The 10,976-nt window shown below is 46.1% G+C and overlaps 1 protein-coding gene across 1 annotated transcript in view; it reads right to left on the bottom strand.

Annotated features, from left to right (window-relative positions):
• Positions 1-8,224: 8,224 nt before the first annotated feature.
• Positions 8,225-10,976, bottom strand: part of LOC129604140 (uncharacterized) — an 11,867-nt gene continuing 9,115 nt past the window's right edge. The window contains exons 5-6 of the mRNA XM_055509123.1: positions 8,370-8,665; positions 8,225-8,265 (exon numbers count right to left, since the gene is read on the bottom strand). Coding sequence (XP_055365098.1) covers positions 8,225-8,265; positions 8,370-8,665 — 337 coding nt within the window. The remainder of the gene's footprint in view (positions 8,266-8,369; positions 8,666-10,976) is intronic.

Here is a 10,976-nt window from a genome sequence, read left to right as displayed (position 1 = left end):
ACCCGCCTGCCCCACCGATACCGAAGCCCCTTGATTGACTGTGCATGACCTGGACTGTCTGTGATTCTGAATAAACCGTTTAACCCTACGTTCTTCCTGTGGTCTCCGTGCTGTGCATGTGGGTCCTTTCATCTGCCGTTCCGTGACACAGGCCCTTTAACGTCTGCAGCTCCATGCTGAGGATGTTCTGAGTCTGTGGGTCCAGTGTTTTAGTCTGTGGGGCAGCAGCATGAATGTAGCAGACAGTAACAGACTGGACAAAGTGATCAGGAGGACTGGTTCTGTTCTGGGGGTGGAGCTGGACCCCCTACATGCTGTAGCTGAGAGGAGGATGCTGGTCCAACTCCTCTCTATAGACAACACCTCCACCCCTACAGTGTGTGGCTGGACAGAGGAGCACCTTCAGCCAGAGGCTGATCCGTATTAGGTGCTCCACAGAACGCCACCGGAGAACCTTCCTACCGGTGCCATCAGCCTGTACAACTCCTGCTCTGTCTGGAAGGGTTGATCTGATGTATGACAAAACTTTAGCTGGTAATTAGATGTGAGTGTGCGTAGATGTGTTAGCATTCTTATTTTTAACCTCCCGTCCTTCTTGTGTGAACCTCCAACTGTGACAGCGATTAAAGTGTGCAAAATAATTTCCCTCTGGGATTAATAAAGTCTTTTGAGTCTTGAATCTTTTAGTAAATGTGCAGGATCTGCTGCATAGAGAACGTGACTTCACCAATGAGCAACCACTCATTTTCATGTCTCATTGCTCTGCAGCAAGACATTCAATTCTTCTTACCTGTTCACCCTTAAGATGCCTGAAATGTAAATGAGCCTCGGGTAATTTTCAGATGACTATTTGAGGAACCACGAGGGGTTTCAGGACAGTGTGACTACCATCCTCCTCCAATTCCTCAGAGCCACATATGTGAAGGTGAGAAACGCAGTAGCTGGATGCTAATGGGAGGAGGTGGGCTTTATTTATTTATGGGCTCAGCCTGCAATAAAGCCATTACCCGTCACCCGAAGGCCTTTCTTCTACAACACATGTCACACAGGACGACGCTGTAGTGTTAGAACTTGTCATGAACACGATCACATGGATCCAGAAGGTCGAGAGCTCGTAGTAAGTAAAGAGCTGAATGTTTAAGCTTTATGAACATGCATACACACACACACAAACACACACACAGACACACACACACACACAAACACACACACACACACACACACACACACACACACACACACACACACATGAAATATTAATTTGCTTGCAGAAATCCTGTGAAATTTCACCCTCGATACCTGCCAGCCTGCGTTAGGCTCACTTCCAGGTTTATGACTCCCCCGGCCCAGCTCCCGCCTCCTCCACACAGCTCCACTAAAGCCACTTATTTACTTTTGCTAAACTGTGCCAGAAGGCTTTTCTGTCCCCGTAGGCACTTAAAAGCACTCAATTTCAGCACATTACTGGTAAGTTAAGTTTAATCAGACACTCTTTAATTTAAAAAGTGTTTTTATTCATCGTGCGTTTGACCAGGTCAGAGCATTAGCCCTCGAAGCCTCTTTGACTGTGAGGAGCATGTGAACACTCAGGGTTTTATAAGAGTCTCTTGATGCTGTGGTGTCTAAACCAGTTACAGCCATTACTTCACTACCTGCTGTGTTTTCTAGGAACACAGACACCAGACAGTCTCCAGAGAACGGGACCTTTTCATGTTAGAACCTGCAGTAAGTGGCTGCAGGTCCGTCTAGTCTGAGCCTGGTCTGTGAACATCCCTTATTAATGAGCCTCGTGGTCGTGGGGAGAAACCACAAGCAGCAGATGTACAGATGAGATAGAGGTGAATGAGGACAACTGGCAGAAGAGAAGGACACAAAGGCAAAACATGGAAATTAGGAGCGAGGAGGATGGAGATAGAGTGTATGAAGGAGCATGGCTGCTCAGAGGGGGAACAAACACGGTGAAGCAGCTGGAAGCGGCTCTGGGTCCTCCAGGTCCCACAGGTGGCGAGCGCTCCTCAGCTCTGGTATCCTCATCATGCAAAGCGGATTACAGCTCCATCGCCACCTAAAGCCCCGTGGTGCCGCTGCTCAGGGTGGAGCCTCCATCCGCTCCATCTTCATATTAGCTCCACTGGTAAAATGTGTGGCTTTCTATCAACAATGCCAGCAAGACAAGACATAGACTTTCTCATTTTTACATTTAGTTAAAAGGAGACCATCCTTAAATTAAAGCTGCAAGAAAATCCATGATCTGCATTTTGCAGATTTCAAGTGGACTTTTAAGGCGCTTGACTCAAACGGTTACTATTGAACTTGTTTTATGGCCACAGTAATAATGCAGCGACCCCCAGGCTCCGACCTCTTCTCTCCTTCTGAAGTGGAGTCATGTACAGTATTTTTAAATGACTAGAAGAGTTGACTTAAGGTTAACTCAAACGTTCCGATCAGTGTTTTCTGAGTGAGACGGAGCCTTGAGGGAAGATAACGCTCGTCGGCTGCAACTTGTGTCAGGGTCAAACTCTAGTCAAACGGACACACCACACGCTTTCATGGCCTACAAACACTTCTGATAAAGTCCTGCAGCGCCATGGAGAGAGGGAGAAAATTGGAAGTGACACTTGAATTTGTTGCTTATTCCGTGTAATTAGCTGTGTGACTGAGCAGAGCTGTGGTTTAGCGGTGAGCGAGTGCAGCTGCGCGTTCACTCTTCATGCAGTTACAACTTTACGTCTTCCTTCCACGCGTCCGATGTCGCCCGGCTTTTACTAGTAGCTGTGACTACGGCTGGTATAGCCACACATCTGGACACACCTGGAGGCAAAGCAACTTAACACACACGAAATGGCTTTAAACACGCACCAGGTTTGTTTCTTCATCTCCAGTAGCAACCACTGAACCAGTGAATGGTTTTGTTTGTGCATAAAATACATTTCATATTAGTTGTAACAGGCGTCAGACAGTGTCTCCTTTAGAAAGTGTGTGGGATAATGTGGCCGACGCACTGGTCTCAGGGACTGTTTGATCTATAGTATTGACTGGAACTGTTTTTTATTTGTCATGGGTGCAAAAGATAAGTAGCTCAACTGGCATTTGATTCCTCATTTTCCACAGCCATGACCTTGTGTCTTTACTTGCTCAGTGTAGGTTAACGTTACTTATACTTATAACCATGGTGTGTATGTGCTGATGCCGTCTGATGCTCAGCAGTGCAGTGTTTCATCTCTCGGTGCATAGCAGCAGCAGCAGTTTTGGAACTCCAAAACTCCAAAGTGATCCCAGTGTGGAGAATAGAGTAAGAGCCACCTCATTGGGTGTTGGTCCTGATCAGAATGTAATTTCATGACTGCTCAGCTGTCTGATATGTAAATGAGAGAAACCAAAAGATGAGTTGAGACAGACACAGTTGAACCAGCTGTCTCTGCTTCCTCTTTGGCCCTGAGCCTCCTGCCCTGTGATGGAGGATTCAACATGTAGATCATTTGGTTCTGACATAAACATGGCTCAGCGACGCGTGCACCCATATGCATATTTAATGCTAATGCATCTATCTATCTATAGTCTTTGGTAATCTTTCCAATTTCGATTTCCCGTACTTTCCTGTTGATGCTCTTCAATCAATAGCTCTCGTTTTCACACCTAGCAAAGATTATGGCTTTTATCTGTTTTATGACAGGTGTTAGTTGATCATGTGTCTGAGTTGGCGAAACTGTCAGAATGTGTCACCTGCTCATCACATGTCTGTCCCTCATTGAACCTTCTCGACTTCTCGTTTCCTGCAGCCGAGACACGTCACTATGATGATGGTTAAGCTACTGTACTGCCACATCAACTCATTGTATCTATTAACATTGTGTCTCAGAAGAACCCCAAGAAGGGGTTGAACAGCAGCCTGAAGCCGACAAGGCTCCGTGTCCCTGATGACTGATTGAAAATGTACTCATTGTCTTTTTGTCCTGGGCAGCTGAACCAGCTAATCAGTTATAATCAGATAACCAATCAGGGCACAGGTACACCAATTAGGGCACACCAGGGATTCTGGGATTATCAATTAGAAGATCTGGTTTGTCTCTAATGTAGAGCAGCTGCTGCTAAGCTCTCTGGGTGAAGACTAGTATTCCCCTTTCTAGCACCAGGGTCCTGTAGCCGATACGCACGGACGCCCGCGCAAACACATTTTGTGGGAGACAAATAAAACACAGGAAGATGATCCCAAACTCAGGAACGTGAGCAGATGCTGAGCTCATGCGTGACGCCAGTGTTTTGGATACAGCGTGTTGACATGTAGCTCGTAAAAGGAGGCTCTGAGCTTCTTAGTCGTAGGTGCAGAAACCTTGTGTCTCCGGTCAGGGTCTGACGTCTTTGTCTGATATGTCAAGCTTAAACCACTTCTATTAGACCGAGTTGTGTGATGATGTCGTCAGTAAAGACATGCACCTCAGAGGTGCTGATGCCTGACACATAGGTGATTCTGTCAAAATAGAAACCAGCTGTGTTTGTGCAGAAGAATCCAATTTGAATTTCAGATTTGTGAACAGGGGAGCACTGGGTAGCTGGCATGGGGCAATATGGCTGCCAAATGAATTACAGGCAAATTCTCTCTAAGCATCAACAAGTTGGGAACGTGTGTTTTAAGGGGCCTTGGCTGTGCTGCCGGCTCCCTTTATACATGAATGGGGGAAAGTTAAAATTAACTTTTAGACTTTCCAGTTCAGATTCCAGAACATGTCAGTCATCGCTAAACCTCCAAAAGGTACAAGCAATATATGTATGTATGTATGAATGTAAACCATGGGACTGTGCCTCGGTGCTGTCATTAGAGCGTAGAGGTTGAGCTTTGAACTAATTAAGCGCCGTATTCGATCAAGAATCAGGAAAAATGCTAATATTCTGTACACAGATGTTGATAACGGCCACCTACAACCAATAAGACAGAGCTACAGTTAAAAGCAGCAGCCTATAAATAGAAGTGAAAACGAGGCTGAGGAGGACATGTTGAGGGGCAGGGGCTATAATGGTTACCAGTACAGCAGCCTGGCTCGGAGCCACCTCACCTCTCCTTCACTGTATTATGCCTAATGGTTTTGGCCGGAGCTGTACATGCTGTCAATAAGTCCCTAATGAGAATCTCTACTGCTAGCTATTAGCCAGTAGCTTGTGCTAGCGTTAGCTATTCAGATTACAAATGTGAGGAGTTGTTGGTTGTGCTTTGCCAGAGCCCTTGGCGCCTTAGTCCAGAGAATCAGCTGGTCTGATAACCTCCATCAGTCTGGAGCCGTGGCACAAAGGACTCGGAGCAGATCCCAGTGAGCAGACGTGTAGGTTGTGGTAGAGCCTTTAGGAGGATTCATACTCTTGGTTTAGATGAGGTAGACGTGGTAACAGCAGTGAGCAGAAGTCAGCTAACAGTAGCATCGATGCGCCTCTAAGCCTGCCTCCTAGAGGACAATAAGCTCACAGTGCCGTGCATTATGTGAAATAGGAGCGTTATATTAGTGTCTGTTCCGCATCCTCGCATCTTTCCACGTCCATGGCTCCCGCTGTACTTCGGGTTCTGTTGGCAGATGTGTTTTGCTCTGGAGCTGAGTGGTTCACGCCATTAACCAAACATCCCGGCGCTGCTGATACGTTATCTCAGGGCTCCTTCCTGCTGCCAGCTAAACGCTATCTGAAGATATTATTAGGCTCTGATGTTGCTGCTGCTCGTGCACTCACGCTCTCAATAAGTCACTTGGACTCTGGGCTACTTACACACACACAGCTTCATTTGGCCCAAATGCTCATCGCTGATAATCAGGGGACCGATTAGGAACCGATGCAGGAAGCTTTATTAGCGTTGCGTTGATAGCTCTTCCTACTGCCAGTAAACAGTGACACAACAATATGACCTTTATTTTCAGATGCAGGTCTCAGTCCGGAGCTGCTTTTACATTCAGAGCCTGTTGTTGTGCTGCTGCAGTGTGGGAGTGAAAAGCGCATGAACCTTTCTAAAAATGCTTTGGCTTCTTCCTCCGTGGGTGAAGCAAGTAACTAACCCGGTCAGGGCCAGAGCTGATGCTCCGCCCGTGAAGCCAGATGCTGAATAAACCTGCATTTGAATTATGTTCTCGCTTTAAAAACAGATCAGTCCTCTCACTTTGACCGCTGGTGGGTGAAGGCTTCAGTCTGTGGTGGACACGTTCCAACCAGTCAGGGAGCTGAGCTGGTGAAACCAGTCTGACCCATGGCGTTTTTATTGAATACAGCTGGTGGTTGTGGGAGTTAGAAATGTCCTGGACTGAAACAAAGGTTGAACATTTATTATTCACATTAAATGTTTCAGAGCTTAAATGATCGTAAACTCAAAATGTAAAAAAACACATTTTAGCTAAATGTGAAAATGTGGAGACTTTAGCTTAAACAAGTCAAAGACTGCCAGTAAATGCATCACAGGTTCACACAGTGGTCTTTCTGGGTCTTTTCATGTTTCCAGTCCCCGATGTCTTCGTCTCTTCACGGGTCAGAATGCGACGCCGCCGGACCGCGGTCCCTGAGGACGGCTCTGCTGTGGGGCGAGTGATGTTCACGTTCATCTTCAGATACATAAATGCTTAATTAGTTCGTTATTTTAAAGGTGACACACAAAGGGAGAAGTAAATGGTCCCTCAGACTGACAAACAGTGAGGAGGACAAGATAATCAGGTTCAATTCTCTGTTCAGTGTTTAATCTAGACCGAAGCGTTGTCAATTATCAAAGCACCTCCTGAACCTGGCCCGGCACAATGGCTGCTTAATGAGAGCGCAGGTGATTGGAGAGGCATGAATAACAAGCAGGAGGCCATTCATCAGTGATTAGGCTGCGCTGTGCTGGACGCGTCACGTCACGGAGGGGAAATAATCAGAGAACATGCTCAAGGGTGTTATGGTCCTTAAAATCCTTCCAACGTTTGACATTTACCATTCGAGCACCTGTCAGAACCAGCACGTCCACAGCTGGACTCTGACCTGAGCCATCGCCTCTCCTCTCGGTGAGACATCTGTGCTGTTCTGTTCTGTTCTGTCACGTCTACAACACCTCATACAGGTCATGTGAATTCTGGTTCTGAGCAACTTCAGAAGCAGCGGTAGGAACCGGTGTCTGTGTCCTGGTGGTTCAGGAGGATGCTCTTAATGGTAATAAGGTTATTTTCTAGTACTAATCATTTATTATAATGTCGTGGGAGAACTGTTGAGGTACTGTAGGTGAAAAGGAGACAAACTTTGGCCCTTTGGGCCTCGCACCAGGCGCTCACCTCTTTTCTCCTCGCTCTCTCTCTAGCTGTTTCTCCTTTTTCTCCTGTTTCTCTTGGTTCTCTTGTTTCTCTCCTCTCTCCTGTTTCTCCTGTTTCTCCTGTCTCTCCTTTTTCTCCTCTCTCCCCTTTTTCCTGTTTCTCCTCTTTCTCCTCTCTTGTTTTTCCTGTTTCTCCTTTCTCCTCTCTTTCTTGTTTTTCCTGTTTCTCCTCTTTCTCCTCTCTTTCTTGTTTTTCCTCTTTCTCCCCTCTCTCCTGTTTCTCCTCTTTCTCCTCTCTTTCCTGTTTCTCCTCCCTTCCCTGTTTCTCCTCTTTCTTCTCTCTCTCTCTCCTCTCCTCTCCTCTCCTCTCCTCTGCGGTGGATGCTGGGAGCGTGGTGAGAGCGCGAGTGTTCGAACAGGTGTGGAGTGTGTGGGAGCGTGTGGAGTTGGTGAATGAGATTGGGACATTTCTGGATACTTTTCTATGTTTCTTTCTTCGGTGACAAGGTAATTAAACTTGTTTCTAACTTGTTTGAGGATCAGGTGTAAGCAGTAGTCGGCTGTTTGCAGGTGGTCATGGCGTCCCTCCCAGGGGAGGGTTCGCCTCCCCTGTCGCTTAAACACGGTGTTCGTGTTGCGGCTAATCCCACTTACACGGTGGAACAAGTCCTCCTGGCGATCGGAGAACAGGTTGGCTTTGCTAACATAATGTATGGATCACGGATGAGCAGAGCGGTGGTGGCGTTTATTAGGGAGGAGCGGATGGTGCACCAACTGGTGGAGAGTGGCGTTGTGCTCGGCGATGAGCTCGGGGAGCCTGAAGTGCTTTGAGTGCTGGGATGTGGGACATAAGCGGACGTCCTGTCCGCACAGAGCGAGGGACAGACAGTCGGAGGAGCAGAATGATCGCAATGGGGAGCGAGAAGACGTACGTGGTCAGCAGCAGTCTGCTGAGGAGAATGTCAGTGCTGGTAGGAGTCAGGGTGACAGGGAGCAGGGAAACTGCACCGCAGGTACATCTAGAACAGGGGAGACTGCGAAATTTTCAATGCATGTGTGGCAGAGGAGCCCCTGTTTTTCAACCCGCTAATCCAGTGCAGGAGCCTTTTGTCAGTAAGTGTACAGAAGATGGCCGGGGTGACAAAGTTGTAGGGGCTGATGGAAGATGGGAATTGGATCGCAGCCACAATGCTGAGCCAGAAGACAGGGTTCAGATCAACAAGGTTTCTGCAGAAGTTGATGGAGGAGGTGAGGGCCAGTCTGCCTGGTCCTTTTAGAGAAGCCATAGGAAGATCTGTGGTGAAGGACGAACTGATGGAGTGGCCAGCTTTTCCTCCATTGGGAGTTAGTGCTGCTACAGGGGAAGGAGATGAGGGAGAGGGGGCATTGTTGTCCTTTCGGGCACCTGAGCTAACAGAACTATCAACAACACTGAGGAAATCCCTTTATTGGGTAGCAGTGAAGGTAAACAACAGAGGCTGTCTTTTGTTTAAAAAGCCTGGTGGCCTCAAGGTTAAAAGTTGAGTTTGCCTATTATAAGATGGTGTCAGATTTAGATAGTTTTGTTTTTCATTGGGGATATAAGGGTGTGTTGTTCGGTGAACCAAGGCCTGCTTGTCCTTAAATTTGGACAAAATTTGAATGAGTGAGAAACCAATAGATTATTTGTTATTATTATTGTTATCATGTTTTGTTTTTATTATTTTGAAAAATGTTTTTTGATTCCTTATTTTGATCACATTTTTTAAATTGATGTTTTCCTGTAAATATTTATGTGTGAATTACTGTAAACGTCTTGTTAAAGGTCAAAGGTCTCCTCTCTCCACTTTTTCCCTGTGTCTCCTGTTTCTCCTCTCTTTCTTGTTTTCCCTGTTTCTCTTCTATCTCCTGTTTTTCCTCTTTCTCCTCTCTTTCCTGTTTTCTCCCGTTTCTCCTCCCTCCCCTGTTTCTCCTCTTTCTTCTCTCTCTCCTGTTTCTCCTCTCTTTCTTGTTTTCCCTGTTTCTCTTCTATCTCCTGTTTTTCCTCTTTTCTTCTCCTCTCTTTCCTGTTTTTCCCGTTTCTCCTCCCTCCCCTGTTTTCTCCTCTTTCTTCTCTCTCTCCTGTTTCTCCTCTCTTTCCTGTTTTTCCTGTTTCTCCTCTCTCTCCCATTTTTCCTGTTTCTCCTCTCTCTCCTGTTTCTCCTCTCTCTCCTGTTTTTCCTGTTCCTCCTCTTTCTCCTCTCTTTCTTGTTTTTCCTCTTTCTCTTCTCTCCCCTTTTTTCCCTGTTTCTCCTCTTTCTTCTTTCTTGTTTTTCCTGTTTCTCCTCTCTTTCCTGTTTCTCCTTTCTCCTCTCTTTCTTTTTTTCCTGTTTCTCCTCTCTTTCTTGTTTTTCCTGTTTCTCCTCTCTCTCCTGTTTTTCCTGTTTCTCCTCTTTCTCTGCTCTTTCTTGTTTTTCCTGTTTTTCCTCTCTTTCCTGTTTCTCCTGTTTCTCCCCCCTCTCCTGTTTCTCCTCTCTCTCCTGTTTCTCCTCTTTCTTCTCTCTCTCCTGTTTCTCCTCTCTCTCCTGTTTTTCCTGTTTCTCTTCTCTCTCCTGTTTTTCCTGTTTCTCCTCTCTTTCTTGTGTTTCCTGTTTCTCCTCTCTTCCCTTTTTCCCTGTTTCTCCTCTTTTCTCCTCTCTTTCTTGTTTTTCCTGTTTCTCCTCTCTCCCCTTTTTTTCCCCGTTTCTCCTCTTTCTCCTCTCTTTCTTGTTTTTCCTCTTTCCCCCCTCTCCCCTTATTTCCCTGTTTCTCCTCTTTCTCCTCTGTTGTTTTTCCTGTTTCTCCTCTCTTACCTGTTTCTCCTTTCTCCTCTCTTTCTTGTTTTTCCTCTTTCTCCTCTCTCTCCTGTTTCTCCTCTTTCTCCGCTCTTTCTTGTTTTTCCTGTTTCTCCTCTCTTTCCTGTTTCTCCTCTTTCTTCTCCCTCTCCTGTTTCTCCTCTCTCTCCTGTTTTTCCTGTTTCTCCTCTCTCTCCTGTTTCTCCTCTTTCTTCTCTCTCTCCTGTTTCTCCTCTTTTCCTCTCTCTCCTCTCTCTCCTGTTTTTCCTGTTTCTCCTGTTTCTCCTCTCTTTCCTCTTTTTCCTGTTTCTCTTCTCTCCTGTTTTTCCTGTTTCTCTTCTCTTTCTTGTGTTTCCTGTTTCTCCTCTCTCCCCTTTTTTCCCTGTTTATCCTCTTTCTCCTCTCTTTCTTGTTTTTCCTGTTTCTCCTCTCTCCCATTTTTCCCTGTTTCTCCTCTTTCTCCTGTCTTGTTTTTCCTGTTTCTCCTCTCTTTCCTGTTTCTCCTTTCTCCTCTCTTTCTTGTTTTTCCTCTTTCTCCCCTCTCCTGTTTCTCCTCTCTCTCCTGTCTTTCCTGTTTCTCCTCTTTCTCTGCTCTTTCTTGTTTTTCCTGTTTCTCATCTATTTCCTGTTTCTCCTCTTTCTTCTCCCTTTCCTGTTTCTCCTGTTTCTCCTCTCTCTCCCTGTTTTCTCTCGTTTCTTCTCTTCTCCGTTTACTGTCCCTCTATCTGTCTTTTTAACCTCTTTATCCTCTTCTGTTTTTATTCTCCTGTTCTCTCTCCCTCCCATTTTTTCCCTGATTTTCCTCTTTCTCCTCTCTTTCTTGTTTTTCCTGTTTCTCCTCATTTCCTGTTTTTCCTGTTTCTCCTCTCTCTCCTGTTTCTCCTCTTTCTTCTCTCTCTCCTGTTTATACTCTTTCTCCTCCCTCTCCTGTTTCCCCC

Source organism: Betta splendens, chromosome 5 (genome assembly GCF_900634795.4).
Source record: "Betta splendens chromosome 5, fBetSpl5.4, whole genome shotgun sequence".
In the NCBI taxonomy this organism is placed as follows: Eukaryota; Metazoa; Chordata; class Actinopteri; order Anabantiformes; family Osphronemidae; genus Betta; species Betta splendens.
This window is presented reverse-complemented; position numbering and strand designations above follow the sequence as displayed.